The sequence below is a fragment of the Oratosquilla oratoria genome, chromosome 34, assembly GCF_046742065.1.
Source record: "Oratosquilla oratoria isolate Oo_2021 chromosome 34, ASM4674206v1, whole genome shotgun sequence".
Lineage (NCBI taxonomy): Eukaryota > Metazoa > Arthropoda > Malacostraca > Stomatopoda > Squillidae > Oratosquilla > Oratosquilla oratoria.
Window position 1 is genome coordinate 44,418,537 of NC_134810.1, and position 23,001 is coordinate 44,441,537.

The following is a 23,001-nucleotide window of genomic DNA, read 5'->3' on the forward strand; positions in this document are numbered from 1 at the left end:
AACTCAGCAAGCTTATTGATAAAAGACAGAAATCGGAAAGAAAGAAAGAAATATAGATTATATGGAGGAAACTATTGAGAAAGGTAAAAGTATTAAATAGACTGAGTGCAAGCTAGCTTCAGGGAGGCAGCAGATGGTTTCTATGACAGAAACGGGGACACAGAATACATACATATCTATACATAGGTACATAATGCTAAAAGTCCCTTTACCCCCCAATAACCCAGTAAAGGGGTGGCCCTGCCAAAACATACAACCAACCTTGACCCATCCTATGCCTACCTAACACCCATTTGTTGCCTCTTTTAACTTAGTTCTTTATGGATAAAGGGTCATCCACAAGGAGCTAAAAGACATTCATAAAATGGGTAGGAAAATTTTACTAAGTGTTTTGCTCTTCAAATACCACAGTTCACTCAGTAAATTCATCTATAGTCTGCAGTGCACCAGAAGTTACAATTGAAGAAGTAATGTTCACTCTTTAAAATATGGAATGAGAAAAGGCACCTGGAGAAGATAGAATATAAATGCCTCTGAAAGACCCAAGGAAAGAAGTTCATTGTAGAGTAGCTAAACTATGTACCCAGTGTATATGCCTGAATGGATGATGATGTGATGCATGAGGCGGAATGGATGGGGGATGGGGGGTGAGAAATACTTTGACACAACCCGAAGGAATTTCTCCCCATCTTCTCCTTTTCTGAATGAGGGGATGGAGAGGGGGGAGGGGTGTCGCCGATTTAATGAAGCGGCCTTGCTGTGGATGTGCTGTCTTGTGACACTGCTTCAGGAGGTGCCAAGATATGAGGGTCGAGGGGATGGAATGGGTGGGAGTGGTTTTTATGCCTTTGCTTTATGGCTACCTCTCTTATAAGGGAGAAAAAGCCTTTGGTATATGTATGTATATGCCTGAAAAGCATTCCTCAATCTGGATGCAAGGTTATAGGGATTTTACTTTGCAAGAAAGGAGACCAGAAAGATCTTAGTAACAACTGAATATTTTGTTATGAAATGTGTTTAAAGTGTTTTCCAAGATGGATACAAATAGACCAAGTAGAGTTTTAGACGAAAATCACACAAGAGAACAGGCAGGCCTTTGAAGTAGATATTATGCACTAGTAGATCACTGCAGACAATCAACTGATTGAGAAAATGACATAATACAATAAATCCTTAGCTTTTTTTTTTTTTTTTTTTTTTTTTAAGACCTTTGACTCAATAGAAGAAATGGGAATACAGGCACTTCTTGATTTACACATTATATATGGACTGAGAGGCATTATATAAGTAAAAAAGTGTGTAGAATAGATTTAGGGGCAGGTGCACCACATAATAAAAAATAATTGTGCTCCAATAGAAATGTTAATTGTTTACTAGATCAAGAACAATTGAGAAATCATATCTATGTGTGTATATAATGCAGTAGGAACACAAATTGTTTGTAGACCGTAGTACATACATTATATACTAGTGTTAATTCAAACAAACTGCATAATTCAAATAAGATGTATTATTTTATCAGTTGTGGTAAACCAAATTTGCATAAAATAAACTCGCTGAGATTAAGAACTACCTGTACAAAACTTTATATTCACACAGGGTGCAAGTAAACACATTGCAAGGGTTCTAGAGAAGATAAATGTGGGCAAAGGTAAGGTGATGAGATGTACAAGGGGAGAGAGTGACAATGGGCTAGAAGTGAGCATTAAGGATGAGAAACTAGAGGAAGTGGATAGTTTCAGATACTTGGGTGTGAATGTGACAGGAAAGGGAGGAGTGGAGGTGGAGGAAGAATGTAGATTGAGAGAAGCGAGTAAATGCCTTGGTGGATTAAAAAGTGTAATGAGAAATAGACATCTGGGAATGGATGCTAAGAGGAGGTTGTATGAAGGAGTGATTGTGCCAACAGCAATGTACGGGGCAGAAACATGGAACATGAGAGAGGAAGAGAGAGGGAGTTTGAATGTGTTTGAGATGAGATGTCTGAGAGGTGTGATAGGGGTTGCTAGGCTGGATAGAGTGGGAAATGAGGGGGTGAGGAGGAGAACAGGGGTGGAGGGGGAGCTGGGAGATGGGGTTGATGAAAGAGTATTAGGATGGTTTCGACACATGGAAAGAATGAGTGAAGAAAGATTAGTAAAAGAAGTGTGGAAGGTGGAGGTGGAAGGAGTGAATATGAGGGGGCGTCCTAGGATGAGATGGATGGATGGGGTGAAAGGGGCTTTACAAAAGAGAGGAATGTCTGTAGAGGAGGGACGGGGAGGACAGAAGATGGGGGTGGGTGGAGAAGGCTTGTGTATAGATGGGGCTGTGATGCATGGGGGGGAGTGGGTGGGGGATTGGGGGTGAGGAAGTATGTATGAGAAAAAATTTGATGCAGCCCGAAGAGATTTCTCCCCGTCTTCTCCTTTTCTGCATGAGGGGGCAGAGAGGGGGGGTCGCCAAATTTATGAAGTGGCCTTGCTGTGGATGTGCTGTGTCTTGCGACACTGCTTCTGACCCAGGGCAGTGGACAGGATGTAGGGATGACCCGTCATCCAGGAGGTGTCAGGATGGGAGGGAGGAAGGGGGGTGGAGAGGAGTGATGGGAAATGAAATGGGTGGGAGTGATTTCTTTGCCTTTTTCTTTTTGGCTACCCCCCGTGTAAGGGGGGAAAAGCCTTTGGTATATGTATGTATGTATGTATTTACACCATGCCTGGAAGAGACTTTTAGAGGATTTAGCTGGGAAGAGAAAGGATCACAGATTTGTGAGTAACATTATTTTCTTCCAAAGAATGGCAGAAGACTTGTTAGATATGCTGAAAAATCTGAACAAGGAAAGTCTCAGAGTAGGTTTAAAGATGAATAAGATAAAATCAAAGTAATGTTGAGCTCCAAAGTTCAAAAGAAAGCAAATATATAATCAATGGTGAAAATCCTGAAAAAAAATTTACATGAAAATGAAATTGAAAAGGCATATTACAACTGGCTGGAAAATGATAAATATAGGAACAGTGTGAGAGGCTCTGTGTTAAAGTTTACAATCACTATTATGCCAGCTGTAGTCTGTGGATGTAAGACTTGGAAATTGATGAAAGCAATGGAGAAAAAGCTAAGGAGTGCACAGAGGAAAATCTAGAGATCAATGCTGGGAATAATGCTCAGAGAAAGAAAGAGGTTAAGTTGGGTTAGAGAGGGACTAGAGAGAAAGATGTTGTGGAGGAAAAAAGGAGCAGAAGGAGGCATGAGTGGGTACTCAAGGATATCAGCGTCAGTGTCTTGATTATATATATTTTTTGTAGTTGTACATGAGTTACCCCTGGATTCTGTGAACTGGTTTGATGACATTTTCTTTGTCTATTATTACTCAGAGTAAAAGAGAACTAATAATACAGGAGTGACTATATTTTATAATGTGAGTAGTGTGATGAATTGTACATATGTTAGCCGATGCTGTGTGCAAGCATTTGACTCGTACTGAAGTGGTTAATCTTTTTATGAGTGATTTCCCAACTCCAGAAACAGCACTGAACACCAATGTTGTTGTTGTTGTTATTGTTGTTCCCTAGACTGTCTGGCTAAGCAGTCCTGTCTTCCTGAGGAATGCCATGTTCTCTCATATGCAGATGACAGCAATAATCCAGCAAAATAACAGTTAAGAACACACAAGCATACTTGAACAAACTGGAACAATAGATAAAAAGTAATAGAGAGGAAGCTTCTTCCCAGAAATCAACAGTGATGTTACTCACATCAGACAACCATACCAAAAATAAAAAAAAGCACCCTGTAGTAAAATAAATGGCCAAATCCTTCCATCAGAAAAGAACCCAAAAATTCCGGGGACTATCATCCCACATATCAAGGGCCTGACAGTAAAAGGCAAGTAAACAAACCACTTAAATTCATTGCAAGCACTAAATTTGGATTACAAAGAATTACAAAAGGGATTACAAAGGAAAAAGAGGCTGACAGCCTTTTGGTCCATAACTAGGTCAGATGTAAGAAAAAATAAAATAATTTGAATAAGTAAATAAATTAATAAAGATAATTAATAAACAAACAGATAAATAAAATAATAATGAATTGATAATAATAAATAGTAGTAATAAACATTATAATAGTAAATAAAATCAAATAAATTGCAGGCATTACAGCAGCTTGCTTATGGGTTTATCTAAATGAATCTTAAAACTTCAAACTGCAAGGTGCAGGGATGACCCGTCATCTAGGAGGTGCTCAGATGAGAGGGAGGGTGGGAGGGGTGTGGAGTGTATTTAGGGATGAAATAGGTGGGAGTGTTTTTATGCCTTTCCCTTTTTGGCTACCTCCCTTGAAAGGGGGAAAAAGCCTTGGTATATGTATGTATGTATGTAAAACTTCAAACTGTACTACATTGCACTGCCCATGTAGGAAGTTTATTCCATTCATTAACTACATGGTTGGTGTTGTTTCTACCCATTCCCAAATTAAATCTACTTCCAGACCAGTTTGAGGCCATTATCTTTTATCTGATTCACATTCAATGTGAAACTTTCATAATTTTTTTATGTTTATTGCCTTTAGAATATTACAGACCTGTATCAAGTCACCCCTGAGTCAATGCTTTAAGAAAAATAGATTCATATATTTTAGTTGATTTATGTATGATTTGTTGGATATTGGAAAGAAACTCTTAAGAACCATATACAGTGAGTCCTCTTTATACGGTAATTCTTTATCCGATAAATTCACAGTTACGGTATTTGATAATTACTACCCTCGATTCTATTTATGGTAAGAAAAATTCACAGATTTGGTATCTGTTCATGTTTTGTTTATACCGTACCGTAGCGCCACCACACCGTGCGGCCACCACAACAATCAGTCTCTTCTTGCGTTCGGAATATGGTAATTTCATTTTGCGGTAAGGTTTTCAGGAACACATATGTACCATATAACGAGGACTTACTGTACAAGCAAGTCATAAGAACCACCCTCTACAGCATGGTTCTCAATAATCAGCAAGATGAACACAAACAATTTACAAACTTTACAAAATGGAGCCTTTACTTTTGGGAGTGGAGTATGTGGGGATGGAGTGGGTGTGAATGAATTTTATGCCTTTGTTTTTTGGCTACCACCCTTGTCAGGGGGAAAAAAGCCTTTGGTGTATGTATGTACAAAATGGAGCACTGAGAGTGATAACAGGAGGCACCAAAACTACCCCAGTTGGACGACTGTATACAGAAACCAAAATCATTACCATAGAACTCCATGTGAAAATGGCCAGAACACTTTTCTATGCCAGAGCCCAAAACCCCACACTTCACACTACAGAATATTTCATACTACTATGCTCCACACTAAGTCCCCAGACAACAACACAGTATTTCTTTCTCTAAGTGGCTTATGGTCCCACTCAAAGGCTGTTGATGGTTACTTGAAGGCCACAGGTCTTCTCCAAGAAAGACTTGGGCAACAGATTGATTGATTATTATTTTATCATGGTCATTGTTCTGTGTATGTATACTAGATTGTTCACATGCATGAGCCTGCCATTGATTACATGAACACTGAATAACATTGTTGCATTGCCTTATAGTTTTTTGCCAGTATTTCACTGTCAATGTGAGGTAATCACAATATGGAATTAATATACATGTTTTATATAGTTATAAAAGGTTTACATATATGGATGGTATAGTGTGGGAGGTAAATGCAAGTGTGATGAGCAGGGGACTTGAGAAAAGTGGAAGGTGAGCCAGTTGTTGTTTGCTGATGACACTGCTTGTGGCAGTTTCAGAGGGGGATTAATTAAGGGAGTTTGGGAAGGTATGCAATAGGAGAAAGTTGAAGCTAAATGTGTGTAAAAGTAAGGTGATGAGATGTACAAGGGGAGAGGATGGCAGCGAGTCGGAAGTAAGTCTTTAAGGAGAGAGGCTGGAGGAAGTGGATAGCTTTAAGTATGTGGGATTCCATGTGGCAGGAAAGGGAGTGGAGGTGGAAGTTAATTGTAGAGTGAGAAAAGCAAGCACTGTATGGGGTAGAGACTTGGAATTTAAGAGAGGCAGAGAGGAAAAGTTTAAATGTGTTTGAGATGAAATGTCTGAGAAGTATGGTAGGGGTTACAAGGTTGGATAGAGTGAGAAATGAGGAGGTGAGGAGGAGAGTGGGAGTGGAAAAGGAGATGGCAGATAGGGCTGATGAAAGAGTATTGGGATGGTTTGGACACACAGAAAGATTAGTTACAAGGTGTGGAAGGCATAGGTGGAGGGAGTGAACTTTAGGGGACGACTGAGGATGAGATGGATGGATGGGGCGAAAGGGGGCATTGAGCAAGAGGGAAATGTCTGTTGAGGAAGGAAGGGAGAAGGCAGGAGATAAGGATGAATGGAGAATGGTTGTGTATAGATGATATTGTGATGCAAGTCAAGGAGTGGGTGGGGAATGGTGGGATAAGGAGTGGTTATGTGTAAATGATATTTTGGTGCAGCTCTAAGGGATTTCTCTTCATCTTCTCTTTTTCTGCATGAGGGGGACGGGTTGCTGATTAAATAAAGTGGCCTTACTATGTATGTACTATGTCTTGCTACATTGCATCTGACCCTGGGCAATGGGTGAGATACAGGGATGACCCGTCATCCATGAGGAGCTAAGATGAGGTGGAGGAAAGGGGTGGTGGATGGGAGTGGAATGGGTGGGAGTGGGTACGAGCCTTGTGACTTGGCTACCCCCTACCCTGTAAGGGGGGAAAAGCCCTTGGTATATAGATAGATAAAAGGTTTACAGTATTTTCTGTACTTGTGTTATTGTGTGTCATGGTTATTGTACAATTTACACATATGGGTGTTTTATTTTTATTTTATTTTATTTGTGTACTATTTTTGTTCATTACTGACAATCTAATAGTAATAAATCTTGTTTGAATTAAAAGATTATTGCAAGACAATGGTGAAATTGTTTAGTTATGCTAACGTTTTTAAGTAACAAATCAGACAACTTTTGGAGATAAAAACTAGCAAAAACGTCTTCTGGAGCTTCCTGTGTGGCGCAGTGGTACCGTTCGCAACCGCTGCTATAGCGGTCCGAGTTCGAATTCCGCCCAGAGCTGAAATAATTTCAGTATCGCTGCGCTGCGAGTCGTTACTCCAACTCGGGGGCGGGGAGTTAGGTGTGTGTGTGTGTGCATGTAAGGTCACATGATTACCCATAGATCGGTCATATAGGAGCTCTAAGCTCTCTTCCAGGAGAAAAATAGCTGTCGATCACGAGTCCAACACGTAATCCAAGACCATAGTGAATCACACACACGTGTGTCAATGAGTATGTGATTTACCACGGTCATGGATCACGTGTTGGACTCGTGATCGACATAAACATGCACTCTTCAATCGCACATGTAAGTACACGCGGTCGGGCGCGCGCCTACACACACGTGTCTGCATATATAATATATATATATATATATATATATATATATATATATATATATATATATATATATATATATATATATATATATATACAGTATATATATATGTGTGTGTGTGTATATCAAGACCTTTTTCCACCTTATAAGGGAGGTAGCTAAGTCAGAGACAAGTCACTATTCTCACCCATTTCATTCCCATTTCACTCCCTTCCACCACCCTTTCCATACCTCCCATCTCAGCTCCTCATGGATGACGGGCCATTCCTGCATCCGCCAACTGAACTGGGTCAACTGCAATGCAGCAAGACACAGTCCATCCACAGCAAGGCTGCGTCACTTAATCGACGACCCCCTCCTCTCCGTCCCCTCATTCAGAAAAGGAGAAGACAGGGAGAAATATTTTTGGGCTGCGTCAAAATATTCACACATAACACCCCCTACCCAACTATTAGCTATCCCTAATTTCCTTGTATAACAGTATCATTCATACACTGTCATTTTCCTCTCGTCCCTATCTCCTATCTTCTCCCCTCCTTGCTCAACAGACATTCCCCTCTTTGCTCAACGCCCCTGTCACCCCATCCATCCATCTCATTCTCTGTCGTCCCCTCAAGTCCACTTCCTCCACCTCTGCCTTCCACACCTCTTTTACTAATCTTTCGTCACTCATTCTTTCCGTATGTCCAATCCATCCCAATAATCTTTCATCAACTCCATCTACCATCTCCTTTTCCACTCCCGCTCTCCTCCTCACTTTCTCGTTTCTCACTCTATCCAACCTCGTAACCCCTACCATACTTCTCAGGCATTTCATCTCAGACACATTTACATTTTTCTTCTCTGCTTCTCTTAAATTCTAAGTCTCTGCCATACAATGTCGTCAGCACAATCACCCCTTCATACAACCTCCTCTTTGCATCCATTCTCAATTTGCCTATTTCTCATAGCGCTTTTTAATCCCCACAATACATACGTACATATATATATATATATATATATATATATATATATATATATATATATATATATATATGTGTGTGTGTGTGTGTGTGTGTGTGTGTGTGTGTGTGTGTGTGTGTAGAAAAAACACTGTTAAATAAGAAACGTATTCCAAAGGTTTTCACCTATTTAAGACATCTTAAATAGACGAAAACGTTCGGACTACGTTTCTTATTTACCAGTGGGTTTTTTTTCCCTGCATATTATATTCACGTGTCATTTGTGAATTACTGCAATATATATATATATATATATATATATATATATATATAATATATACAATATATATCATATATACAGTATATATAAGAACATAAGAACATAAGAAATAAAGGAGACTGCAAAAGACCATAAGGCCTACACTAGGCAGCTCCGTATCCATCACCACCTGTCATCCCCATCCATAAAGTTGTCTAATCGTTTTTTAAAACAACTGATAGTTTCAGCGCTTACTACATGGTTACTAAGTTTATTCCATTCATCGACCACCCTATTAGTAAACCAATTCTTGCCTATTTCCTTCTTAAATCTAAATTTGTCCAGTTTATACCCATTACTGCGAGTCCTGCCCTGTTGTTTTATTATGATGACCTTGTTTGCATCACCCTTGTTATAGCCTTTGATCCACTTGAACACTTCTATTAGATCACCCCGCACTCTGCGTCTTTCCAGAGAGTGTAAGTTTAGGTGCCTAAGCCTCTCTTCGTAAGGCAAATTTCCGAGTCTTTGTATCATTTTGGTCATTCTTCTCTGTACTGATTCTAGTGAATTTACGTCCATTCTGTAGGACGGAGACCAAAACTGTACCGCATAGTCAAGGATGGGTCTAACTATCGCTAGATAGAGTTTAATAATTACCTCTGCACTTCTATTCGTTACCGTCCTAGCAATGAAGCCTAATGCTCTGTTAGCTTTATTTCTGGCGCTAATACACTGCTTCCTGGTTTTAAGGTCCGGACTTACCAGAACTCCCAAGTCCCTCTCGCACTCAGATTTTTCTAAAAACGTGTTATCTAAGGTGTATCTATTTTCGGGGTTGTGTAGCCCTACGTTTAACACGCTACACTTAGAGATATTGAAGTTCATTTGCCATTTCACCGACCATGTTAACAGCTTATTAAGGTCATCCTGCAGAATCTGGGCGTCGTCTCCTGACCTAATTAGGCGTCCTATTTTAGTGTCGTCCGCAAACTTACTAACATCACTATTTAACCCTTCGTCTAAGTCGTTTATATACATAATGAACAACAAGGGACCCAAAACCGAGCCCTGGGGGACCCCGCTAGTAACATTGCCCCACCTAGATTTTATTCCATTTATGGTGACCCGCTGTTTTCTGTTACTAATCCAAGCTCTAATCCATTCTAACACTTTTCCTCCTATGACATGGGCTTTTGATTTTATTTAGTAGTCTCTGGTGTGGCACTTTGTCGAACGCTTTGCTAAAGTCAAGGTAAATAACATCATAATTTTCATTGTTGTCTGACGCCTTATATACCTTGTATATATATGTATATATACAGTATATATATATTATATATATATATATATATATTATATATATATATATATATTTACATATATATATATATATATTTGTGTGTGCTGCATTTGAAGAGTGTGTGCTCACGTCAATCTTCCTTTATATTTTCCAAGTAATGGTTGCGGGACGTAAAGGCAGTTAGGGTGGGGGTGGGGTGGAGGTCGCCCATGCGCGCTACGCACTCAACACCTGTGGGAAGGTCGCTCTCGTGGCGACGGTGCCGGTTGGTTGCGCAACGTACTCGACGGACTAGATCGGTGTCGTCACCGAAGTCGTCACTGAGGGCAGAGGGGAGGGGGTGGGGGATGGAGAGGCAAGGAAGGGGGGAGGAGAGAGAGAGAAAAAGAGAGAGGGGGAGGGAGAGAGAGGGTGGAAGGACAAGGTAGGGGGAAGGAGGCAGAGGGTTAGTGAGAGAAAATAGCTAGTTAGAGAGAGAGAAAGAGAGAGAGAGAGAGAGGTGGAGGGACAAGGTAGGGGGAAGGAGGCGGGAGGCAGAAGGTTAGTGAGAGAGAGAAAATAGTCAATTGAGAGAGAAGGAGAGTGAGAGAGATAGAGAGAAAAGGGGAGCTAAATAGTATTATCAGTTGATGCGTTGAGTTTCACGGTTTCTTCCACAGATCTCTCTGAGAAGAAACTTTGGACTGTTTGTGTTCTATAAGTGGAGGACTTTTTCTTTGCGATTGCAAGTCTGAGGAGGGGCGCAGCCTGTTAGTGTGAGAAAGTGTAAGATATGTAGTTGAAATTGACAAAGAGAGATTATGGGCCCAGTCCGGGGGCCGAATGTCAGCCCCTCTGGGTTGCACTTCCTGATAGAGGTGAGGAGGTTGAAGGCGGATAAAAAAGGAGGGGGGGGAGGCAGTTCCGCTGTTCGCTTCACAGAACCATCATACGCGCCGTTGGTCCGTAGAGGGGAGGTGAATGATAATGATGATAAGTGTTGCTGCAAGTCTCAAAAAAATGGGAAACCCGCAACCCCACAGTGGTGGCAATGGTCCTCGGGCTCCCCCATAGATGTCCTTGGGAAGAAACCTGGTTTTTTTATTGGTATGGAAATGGAGCAGGAGGAGGTGGGGAGGGGAACTGTCGTCGGTTGTCAGTGTGACAAAGTGGTAGAAATGTAGACCCATTTTGGAGACAATACTGATGGGTTGAAAGGTGGGCAGATGGGAGATGATGCCCTCCGACGTCCATCTTGCTGAGCCAAGAGTTCCAGGTACTCGTCATCGGTCCCTTGTGGAGGGGGGAGGGGGGGTTACTGGTGGGAAGGTAATTAAGAGCGAGAGGGAGGAGAAGGGAGCATTGTGAAAAGAGAAGAAGAAGAGAGAGAGAGAGATGTGGCGAGAAGAGGAGGAGGAGGAAGAGGAAGAAGAAGAGGAAGATTTAAGCTCTGGCTGGCTTGCTGGCGACATGACCGAGGGGGAGTAAAGGGAAATGAAACGAAGAGAAGACATTGGGAGAAGAAGAGGAAGAAGAAGAAGAAGAAGAAGAAGAGAGTAAAGAGTGTTCTTTGGATCAATTATATGTAACGGAAATTGCTGTTGGCACGACTTCCTCCATGTTGAGCACCCGCAGCCCCCACAGCGGCCGGCAGCAGCCTTCGGTCCCTCCCTCAGGTCTCTCTCTGTCTCTGGGAAGAAACGTTGGACTGCTTTTTGTGCTGAACGAGGGTGGGGATGTTTTTGTGTCACTTGTTTGTAGCAACGGGATGAGGAGGTGGAGGAGGAAGAGGAGGTGGAGGAGGAAGAGGAGGAGGAAGAAGAAGAGGAGGAGGAAGAGGAAGAAGAAGAGGAGGAGAAGAAGAAGAAGAAGAATGGGACAGTCGTCGCTTGTCCCTCACCTTCTAGAAGAAGACGAAGAAAACGCAGTCGAAGTCGACAAAGATCCCGAGTTCGGTCCGGAGAGAGACCGAGTGTCGGATGGAGGTGAGGCTGTCGAGACGGGATTTGACGACGAACGGCGGCAGCAGCGGCGGCGGCGGCGGTTGCGGTTGCGGTGCCACGGAGAGGAAGGAGGGAGGGGGTGGGGACGGGGGGGTGGGGTTGAGGACGTGTCTCTAGTGTCCCGACGTCCGTTTCGCAGAACCACTACGCGGAGCAAGAGTAGGCACCACTCGTTGTAGGTCCCTGGATGTGGGGGGTGGGGGTGGGGGGTCTACTGAGAGTTACCGGGGCGAGTGGTTAATTGGGGTCGGATTGGGGGGGGGGGAGATTTTTTTTTTTAATTTGGGAGTAAGATGTCACTCCCATGGATTTTCTTTGAGCCCGTGTGGTGGGAGTTTATGGAAGACACACCTTGCAAGAGACAAAGTGGGATGGTTTAGCTTGTCAGAGGAGCATGGAGGGGGGTGGGGGGTGCAGTGGAAGAGAGTCTACAGCCGTTAGAGCGGCGGCGGACGCTCTAGTACAGTGGTTCTTAACCTGTGGAGAATTCCCCACTGGTGGGGAATGGCGGAGTTGCCAAGTGGGGAATGACCGGTCGGACAGAAGAACCACTGTCTTTTCATATGTATTTTATTTCCATGTGATAACTGTTGGTAAAAAAATCTAATATATGCACACAAAAATTAAGGGCCATAAAATGGCACAAAAAAGCAAAGCGTATATTTACGTACTAAACACTGCATGGGTTAAATTCGAATTTGTCAAAGACCGATGCTGTGGTGGGAAATGGAGAGTTGGCTCACTAAAAAGTGGGGAATTGGAGAAAAAAGGTTAAGAACCCCTGCTCTAGTAGCTGACGGAGCTCTTCGGGGCTTTGGAGTCGGCAGAGACGGCTCGCAAGACCTTCAGGGTGGCAAGTGAAGTCGGGAGGGTGAGTGGTGGGGGGGAGGAGGAGAGGGGGCAGGGTGATGGTGGAATTGGGGGGAAGGCCGACGCCCTCTCTCTTGGCCGTCTTGTTCCCCCCCCCCCCTGGGGTCCTCGGTGGCGCGTCTGTGTGTCCCTGTGCCAGTGGTAGTGTCGTCAGTAGACGCGACTTGCCCTAGCCAGGTCCTCCTTCGCTCGTTCTCTCGCTCGCTCGATGATCGTTCTCGTTTAATAGTGTCTGTACGAGTACTCTCGGCGCCCTGTGCAGGAGAAACGCTCCTTTGCCGAGGCGCCTTGACCCGAGTGTAATTCACCATGGTCTTGGATCACGTGTTAGACTCGTGATCGACAGCTATTACCCTATTACCACGCGCTTTCACTCCCCAACTCCCCGCCCACGAGAGTCGGAGTAACGGCTTGCAGCGCTGTGATACTGAAATTATTTCAGACCCGGGCGGGATTCGAACTCGGACCGCTGGGTTAGTAATTGTGAACGCTACCACTGCGCCGCCGAGCAGTGTGTGTGTGTGTGTGGATGTGTCTGTGTAAGTGTGTGCGTACGTGTGTGTAAAGGTGTTTGTGTGTGTACGTGTGTTGTAAGTTTTGTGTGTGTGTGTGTTGTAAGTTGTGTGTGTGTGTGTGTCTGTGTGTGTGTGTGTGTGTCTGTGTGTGTACAAAGGTGTTTGTGTACGTGTGTTGTAAGTTGTGTGCGTGTGTGTACTTGCGTTGTAAGTTGCGTTTGTGTATGTGTCTGTGTGTAAGTGTGTGTGTGTGTGTGTATGTGTAAAGGTGTTTATGTGTGTTGCAAGTTGTGTGTGCGCGTGTGTTGAGTGTGTGTGTGTGCGCGCGCGTGAACGCATGCGTATCGTGTGTACACATTCCTCTTCATTCGTACGTGCGATAAAATCAAATCAAGGAGGAATATGACCCAGCTTACAGTGACCGTGATTGTGTCTATAATTCTAGTGACCTGTTGGCGCACGCGCGCGCGCGCATTCGCGTTTTCACGTTTGTTTCGTGGTGTAGAAAACATTTGTGTGATTCACCATGGTCTTGGACCACGTGTTGGACTCGTGATCGACAGCTATTTCCCTACCGGAAGAGAGCTCCGAGCTCGTATATGACCGCACATACACCCCAACTCCCCGCCCACGAGAGTTGGAGTAACGACTCGCAGCGGAGCGATACTGAAATTATTTCAACCCTGGGCGGGATTCGAACCCGGACCTCCGTAATGGCAGCCTGGAACTCTACCATCAGCGCCAACCGTGTGTGTGTGCGTGCGTGCGTGCGTGTGTGTGTGTGTGTTTTGTGTTCGGTGCATTATGGTGGAACAGACGCGAACAGACTGGTTTGTTTACGTTTTGTGTTTTTAGACGATCGCCCTTCACCCCATTCCACCCCACTCCTCTCCACCCAGCCCCACTCCACCCCACCCCACCCTCTCTCCCCCGCAATCAGTGAATCTATCTTCACGACCACACTAAATACACAATATCGTTGTAATGTACTGTAACAACACCGTTATGTTCTCCTGTACAGTAGATGGGTTGTTCGCTATGGTGCGTGCGCATTTGTGTTACTAGAATTGTGTGTTTATGCGTTGTCGTAGTAGACTGTGACATTCGTCCAAAGTGTTATCGTGTACATAGTCTTGTATTGCATTGCGAGGTGCTGTCGTGATACCAGTGTCCGCGGGATGGGTCGTGTCGTTTGTCGCGTTAGGTTGTGACGAGTGGCCGTTGTTTCGTGCGTGGCTTGGTTTGTGTACCTTAGTGTTGCTCCCTGTGTGTTGCTGTTTCTTTCTCTCCTCCCAAGTGCGACAGTCGTGGTGCTTCATCTCCCAGAGGAGGAGGAGGAGGAGGAGGAAGAGGAAGAGGGCAATTCCCCTGCTGAAGGGAATCGTTCCCAGGCGGCTGGCTAGCTGGCTGGAAAGACGTGGAATACGGGCTGATCTGATAGAGGTATTCTAATAGGTCAAGGGCTTTAGCAAAGGTGATGCAGACAAGGTCATCATATTAAGACAACAGGGTAGGACTCGTAGTAATGGATTTAAATCGGACAAATTTAGGATAAAGAAAGAAATAGACAAGATATGGTTTACTAACAGAGTGGTCAACGAATGGAATAGACTTGGTTAGTAACTATGTAGCGAACGCAGTCCTTCATTCCTGCTTTCCTTGATGCCGGAGGGACGCACTCTCCAACTCGACTGAGGACGATTGCCAAACACTTGTCTTTCTAGAATAAGTCTCCCGATATTTGCAACACGAGTTTGCTGGCGACATATTTAACGAGTTTGCCATCAGGAGAGCCTTAATCCATTTGTAACCCCTTCCCCCACGCTCTCCCTCTCCTCTTGCCTCCCTTCCCACCGTCTCCCCTCTCCCTCCCCTCCCCCTTTCCCGTTTGCCTCCCCTTCCTTTCCCCTTCCCTTCCCCTTCCTTTCCCCTTCCCTTCCCCTTCCCTTCCCCGTCCCCCTCCTATTCTTCCATTCCCCCATGCTCCGGCCTTTCCTCTCGCCTCCTCTTCCCCCTTCACCGTCTCCCCTCCCCTTCCACGTCTCCCCTTCCCTTCTCCCTTCTCCGTTTCCCCTCCCCCGCCCCTCCAGACGAAAAATAAACAGACAGACAGTCAGATCGCACTTGCTTTCGACGGGTTAGATGCAAGTTCCCATCGGCGTGCCATCTGAGCTCTTTCAGGTTGTGGCGGTGATGGTGGTATTCGGTATGAAAGGGAAGGCCGCCAATGGACATAACTTTAGTGGATATGGTGATGACTACAGCAGTGTTGACGAGACGGGCGTAATGCTTGTGGTAGTGGTGACACGGTGGATCTGATGTGGTGATGGGATTGGGGATGGTGAAAGATGGCCAAAGGTGGCCAAGACTGATGAGACTCTCCCGACTTCCATCGGTGAAAGAGACTATGAGGTAGTGGTGACGGGGGAGGAACGGGATGTATGAGTATTACTGCAAAGCCGATGATTGGTGTGTCTGTGTGTGTGTGTGTCTGGGGAGTGGGGCTTCTTCACAAGTTGGCGCTGTCAGAAGTTGTATGTCGTCGTCGTCGTCGTCGTCGTCGTCGTCGTCCGACACACTCCTCTCGGGTTGCAGTCGGCGGAGGCCAGAGGAAGAACCCAGGGAAAGGAGAGAGAGAGACCCAAGGACGCCGCTGTGGTGTCGCTGCTGCCAGTAGTGGCAGAACACTAAGTTACACTTGTCTGGCCAACAGGGGTGGGCACGGAGTGTAGGTGTGTGTGTGTGTGTGTGTGTGTGCGGACGCGCGCGTGAGCTTACCTGATAATATTCACAAAATTTTAGTACAAGAAAAAGAGTTTCTAGGGTCGTGAGGATCTCTGTGTTTCCCTCGCAGGAACCTGTGCGTGTGTGCGCGTCTTTGGATTTTGTTTTCTGTGCCCTTGGTTGGCGTTCACGAATATGGAGCAGTAGGCGATCGCGTGTTTGCTTCAGTGTCTCTTCTAAGCGAACTGTACTGTAACGTCGTTCAGTGTCTCGTAGTGTAACCCCCACCACCTCTTTCTCGTCTGGGAGTTTGGGCCTCCTTCACATATAAACATAAGTGTGTGAGTGTATATATATATATGTATATATATATATATATATATATATATATATATATATATATATATATACAAGCACCGGCTTCGCCGTCCTAGCTACGCCAGGGATGCTTGGCCTCCGACGGTGCTCGCTTCGCTCGTGGGCGCTTTGCATTCAGGCCTACAGCCTTTGTTATGAACAGATTTAAGTGGAAAATAGAAACTGATGGCAAAAATACGCCTTACAGTGGATAGGAAATTATAGTTTGGTGTTGTTGGTGCTGACTTCGACATCGTCGTCGTCAGTGTTGTCATTTTCGTTTTCCCTCGAAACTATCTTCCGAACTCCCAAAAATCCTTAGATGCGCGGTACGGCACCGACATGTCCCCCTTCCGGTACACATCCCAGACTCGTCGAAAAATTGGAGATTTCTCATAGAACTTTATATTTTAATGGTAATATATATATATATATATATATATATATATATATATATATATATATATATATATTCGTATGTTCACCTCAGGAAGTGACCTAATAACATAACCTGCCAAACCTGATTGCGCCCGAGCACGTTGACGCGTGTGACATGCAGATCTCGTCGCTGCTGCCCCCAATAATAATAGCAATCCTCACCGACTCGACGCCTCCCTCACTACCTTGAGTGTTATTGTTGGAGCCTGACCTCGGATGACCTCCCCTCTGGTAAGCAGACCTCCTCGGTCGGGAGCAGCCCCGGCCGGAGGTCAGGACCCCGTCTCGTTCTCGTGGCGGAGTTCGGGAGCGTCGTCTCCCCCACAAAGGAGACCTTCCCCCTCCGCCGAGAAGGAGAGCTGGAATCTGAGGCGGTCTGCGACTATCGGTCAGATGAGAACGACGACGACGACGACGACGAAGAAGAAGGGAAAGAAGTTCGTTGCGGCCTCGTCGCCCTCGTCATCTGTCTTGGGGACTCCTCCTGCTCCTCTTTCTCCTCCTCCTCCTGCTCTTTCTCCTCCTCCGCAGAGCGGGTGTCAGTGGCAAACGACGGCTGGCCCTCAGGTCCGCCGGCGGCACGTGTGTAGATCACAGTCCCTGAACCTCCGTAGGTCTCCCAGTGGTGCTCGAAGACCTACGAATGTCGGTGTCGTCTTCGGCGCCGCCGCCAACAGTGGGGGTCCCTCGACGAGGCACAGCAGCGCCCGCCTCCTGGCGCTGCACCAGGATAGCTTTAGGAGCGCAGCTATGTCGCCCTCGCAGGCCGTCTTCTTCCACGACACCAACGACTACAGGCACCTCCTCCATCACCGCCCGCAGGGCGGGCTGCTGACCCTGGCGGCGCATCGCCACCACCAACACCCTCACACTGGTGTTCATTCTCAGCATCTGACGAAAAGTAACTCCTTTGTGTCTTCTGCCTGCTGGAGTAGCCGCGACCAGAGCTTTCCGGCAGGCTTCAGAGGCCCTCAGGAGAAGAGTACGCCTGGAACCCTTACCTGTTCCAGGAAGAGACGAAGCTTTGTTCGTCCGGACGTGTGTCGAACATTGCTGCGCGACTCGGTAGCAGACGCCTCTGACAGGACGAGTCCCCTCGGGGTTCCTCCCCCGGCACCCTTAGCTAGGAGTTCGAGTGCCGTGGACGCCACCTCGTTTGGGGTCACGGAGGCGTCAGGGAGGGTCCTGGGGCGCCGCGCCCAACGCCAAAACACCGCTACTTACGCTTCGAATGATCACCTTGTCGCCCCCTTCCCGCAGACCTCCTCGCCCCGAAGTTGGGCTGAAGACCCACCGCCGCTGCCGCTACCTCGTCACGCTGACGCCGACGCCGTTACCCACGACGAGCTATACGCAGAGGTGGCGCCGCCGGACAGAAGGGTAATATTTCCTCCTCCGGCGCGACTGCCGAGGTCTCGTGCCAAGGGACATTCTTCTTGTTGCCCTTGGCTGGGCGGCGGCGGTGGAGGCGGGTTGGCGACAGACATGACCTGCAGGCCCTGGAGGCCCAACCAAGACACTGGTGGAGGAGGTGAAGAAGGGAAAAGAAAAGGAATCGTGGCGCACTCGTGGACCAGCTGCATGGCGGCCCGCGCCCTCTTGCAGCTGTGCAAGGTCACGCTGAAGACGGCCACATCTTCATGTAAGTATTGCATAGGCAAAGCAGGGCGAGGGGTGCACCGCGTTTTGTCTTTGGTAGGCCATTGGTGCTCGGTGACCAAGTGACAACCCATTGCTTTGCTCTGGATATATTCCATCTGAAGGCTGCTAGGTTGGGATCCAGGCCGTGGCCACATTCGGAAGGGTGAGGGTCGGGGTAGGACAGGGGAGGGGAGGATAGAGAGTGGCAGAACGAGGTGGTGAAGAGCCTACGCCAGGAGGCGTTGAGTAGCTGCGGCCGAAGCCGCCATCTTTCTCCTATGCCTGTGGGCTGTTGGGGCAGGTAACTAACAGTCACTGCTGCTGGAAATCGGAGAGAAATGTGGGACTTGAACCCACGACAAAGCGAATACGAAACTAGCCCACAGAACGAGGTCACCGACTGATTTCTGATGTTTTCACGCTTTGGTTCTGTGTGGTGGCGAGATGATTCGGTGCCATCGGGGAGGTTAGGAGGGGGAGGGGGAGGGGGAGGGGAGGAGGTTATTTTTTTCTATTATGTTTTCGGGGAGGGGGGAGGTTAATGTCACTCCCACGGGCTTTGAGCACGGATGGTGGGTGTATATGGAAGCACTTTGCAAGAGATAAAGTGTGATGGTTTAGCTTGTCAGAGGAGCATGGAGGGTTGGGGGGGGGTGCAGTGTAATAGAGAGGCTAGATGGCCAGAACCAGAGCCGCGCACACAGGCGAGAAGCACCATTCGAAACTCGGCTTGATGTTACGAGCTTCCATGAAGTTCTGGATTCCAGCTGACGATAGCAAGCCTGGTCGCTCGTAGAGAGGCTGCGCCTTGCGGAAGGACCAGCCTTGGCGGTTGATGGGAACCATTGCCCAAGGTGGGCGATGGCCTTTCACCCTAACCCACCTCAACGCTGTGGTCAGGATTCAAACCCGTTTGCTTGGTACAAACAGGAAGAGACATCTCAGTTATGTGATTTAAGGGGAAGGTTGGGTGGAGTGGGGTCAATGGGAACCCTTGACTGGGCAGAAATTCCCCTCAGGCAATGAACCAACACCCGACTCTTGGCTCAAGTTAAGGGGACAATAATGATAACCTTTGACCTTAAGCTGGGTCGGTGTGGGTGTTGGGGGGCGTGTGTGCGCGTGCTTGTTTGTGGGCGTGCGCGGGGTGTGTTTGTAGTCTACATTGGGTTTTGGAGGCGTTGAAACAAACGAAGTTGTGGTTTTTCTTTAATCTCTCCGTCAAGACTGAACAATATCTTGAATAATTCCACGAGCAAACTGATGGATCCCAGTGGCACTATTTACATACAAACGGAGGCTGTTGCCAAAGGAAATATAATATATATATATATATATGTATATGTATATATATATATGCTGGTACATTGTGACAAGTTGATGAAGGTGGAAAAAGAAGTCACGGGTCTAGTTCCGAGTTCCCGAGTTTATTCCTGACCGGTTTCGTTCTATGCTTCTTCCTCTGAAGAAGCATAGAGCGAAACCGGTCAGGAATAAACTCAGGAACTCTGAACTAGACCCGTGACTTCTTTTTATACCTTCATCATATATATATATATATATATATATATATATATATATATATATATATATATATATCTATCTATCTATCTATATATACATATATATATATATATACATATACATACATATATATATATATATATATATATATATGTATATATATAACGTTAAAAACCACTGTTGGAGTAGAAAAGACTGGAGACGGGGAATCTATATATTTCGATTGCAAACTGCAATCCTCTTCAGTAGATACAATTAAGAGAGAGCGTGCTACTTAAGTAGCACCCTTGAGATGAGAAAGGGGAACATGGGAAGAGGTCTCTACCCTCGGCTCACTCCGTATGTGAGGTCAGGAGGCAAATGTGTTTTGTATAGGTTGGTGATAAAAAGTCCTGAAATTATATCCGGGGACCATTGCCCCTTTGAAATATTCATATTGGGCTGGTATTCATTAATAGTGGATTCTACCATTTTTCTCCTGAACTCACATCTGAATTTATAAATAAGCTCAGCTTATTCCCAGTCAAAACAATGTTTAAATTGCTTAACATGTTGGAACACAGCTGAGCTCTCTTGTCCATATTTAATGGAACGTTTATGTTCGATCATCCTAGTGTTCAAATCTCTTCCAGTCTGTCCGATATAAACTAAGTCACAACCTTTACATGGAATCGAATATACCCCTTGACTATGCACTTCTTTTAACCGTTGGTGGACATTTACCACCTTTTTTTAATGGTGTTAGGGTAATAATTAAATTTAATTTGTCTTTGGGAAGAAACTTGGTCGAAGGAATAAATGAATCAGAAAAGGGAACGATTAAGGAGCTCTTGTCTAATGAAAAATTATAGGAAATGGGGGTGGTATCAAATGTTTTTTCTTTTCAGATTTCTTTTTTTAGACAAAAATTTGGTTGTAGCATGGGTTGAAATATCTCTCCTGTACTGGCCAATCTGTACATGGAATACTTTGAGTCTGTTCTTCTGCCAACCAATAAACCCGTAGACATAGTTTGGTTTAGATACGTAGATGACATTTTCACTCTTTGGGATGAAAATTGGGGTTCATTTGATAACTTTTTTGCTAATTTAAATTCGTTAGCCTCCAACATTAAGTTTTAAAGTTGAATGGGAAGAACAAGGTAAGCTACCCTTTTTAGATGTTCTCATTGTTCGTGACGGGGACAAACTTGCTTTTACCGTCTATAGAAATGAAACCCATTCTGGTAATTATCTTCATTTTTTTAGCAGTCACCCAGACAAAGTAAAAAGTAGCGTCGCCTCAGGCTTATTTCTTCGAGCTCTTAGAATTTGCAGCCCCCAGTTTCTTGAAGGAGAATTAAACATTATTAAATCCCAACTTAGTAAATTAGCTTACCCGGATTGGTTCTTGGTCAAAGCCCTCAGCCGAGCGAGATCCAATTTTTTCAATACCACCCCCATTTCTTTTATTTTTCATTGGACAAGTGCTCCTTAATCGTTCCCTTTTCTGATTCATTTATTCTTTCGACCAAGTTTCTTCCCAAAGACAAATTAAATTTAATTAATTATTAACCTAACACCATTAATAAAAAGGTGGTAAATGTCCACCAACGGTTAAAAGAAGTGCATAGTTAAGGGGTATATTCGATTCCATGTAAAGGTTGTGACCTAGTTTAAATCGGACAGACTGGAAGATATTTGAACACTAGGATGATCGAACATAAACGTTCCATTAAATATGGACAAGAGAGCTCAGCTGTGTTCCAACATGTTAAGCAATTTAAAAATTGTTTAGATTGGGACAAAACTGAGCTTATTTATAAATCCAGATGTGAGTTCAGGAGAAAAATGGTAGAATCCACTATTAATGATAACCAGCCCAATATGAATATTTCAAAGGGGCAATGGTTCCCGGATATAATTTCAGGACTTTTTATCACCAACCTATTAAAAACACATATGCTTCCTGACCTCACATACGGAGTGAGCCGAGGGTAGAGACCTCTTCCCATGTTCCCCTTTCTCATGTCAAGGGTGCTACTTAAGTAGCACGCTCTCTCTTAATTGTATCTACTGAAGAGGATCGCAGTTTGCAATCGAAATATATAGATTTCCCGTCTCCAGTCTTTTCTATTCCAACAGTGGTTTTTAACGTTATTGACAAATGTGTGATTACAATTTTCACCTGTAATACATATATATATATATATATATATATATATATATATAATATATACTGTATATAATATATTATATATATATATATATATATATATACACATACAAACATGGAACATATATTGAAAATTATATCGGTCGTATGACGACTTGCAGTTGGCAATGGCGTACGCAGGTGTCCTTCTGCGCTCGGCCGAAATGACCGCGGTGAGGTTCAACACAGTAGGAGGTCCCGCGTTTAGTTTTCTGGAGAGGTCGGATCAGACGTGCTTAGCCAATGCGCGCGTGTGCACGCTGGATATCTAATGGATTGAATATTCCCTTCAATCGTCTTGTAACATGTTTGATGTAGGTTTTGTCATCGAGGGTGTCGATGACGGCAGCGACGACGGAGACAACGATGATGAGAGACATGTACGTGTGGTGATGCAGCCGCTTGACTTTTCTTTCTTTTTCTTTTGCAGGTATGTTGTGCCCAGAAGTGGACCGATCTGGTCGGCCGAGGCGTTACTGCTACGGTAAGCAAGAAAACATAAGTCCGTACTTGGGGAGAGGGTGAAGGGCCTTTGTTTTGTATGATCAATAATAAATGTGACTGGAAAAATCACCCGTGTTATATATATATATATATATATATATATATATATATATACATATACATATATTATATATATATTATATATATTTATATATATATATATAATATATATATATATATGAAAATCATAAGGAAAATAACAGAAAATAGATGGAGCGCTTTCGTCTATTTAGACATTTTCAAGGTACATAATTACAAACAAGAAACTCGACTCTGTACCTTGAAAATGTTTAAAGAGACGAAAGCGCTCCATCTATTTTCTGCTATTTTCTTGTGGCTTTTCTGCACAACTAGAAT

The 23,001-nt window shown here is 44.7% G+C and overlaps 1 protein-coding gene across 9 annotated transcripts in view; it reads left to right on the plus strand.

Annotated features, from left to right (window-relative positions):
* The window catches only part of Btk (tyrosine-protein kinase Btk29A), a 222,054-nt gene that overhangs the window by 95,816 nt on the left and 103,237 nt on the right, over positions 1-23,001 (plus strand). For 4 of the 9 annotated variants that reach the window (XM_076173600.1, XM_076173601.1, XM_076173603.1 and 1 more), the window contains exons 1-2: positions 16,984-18,424; positions 22,571-22,624. The exons of 2 other annotated variants lie outside the window; for them this stretch is intronic. In XM_076173600.1, coding sequence (XP_076029715.1) covers positions 16,999-18,424; positions 22,571-22,624 — 1,480 coding nt within the window. In that variant the 5' untranslated portion in view covers positions 16,984-16,998. Of the gene's footprint in view, positions 1-16,983; positions 18,425-22,570; positions 22,625-23,001 lie in introns of those variants that run through there. 3 more of the 9 variants (XM_076173605.1, XM_076173606.1, XM_076173607.1) reach the window with 1 other exon arrangement.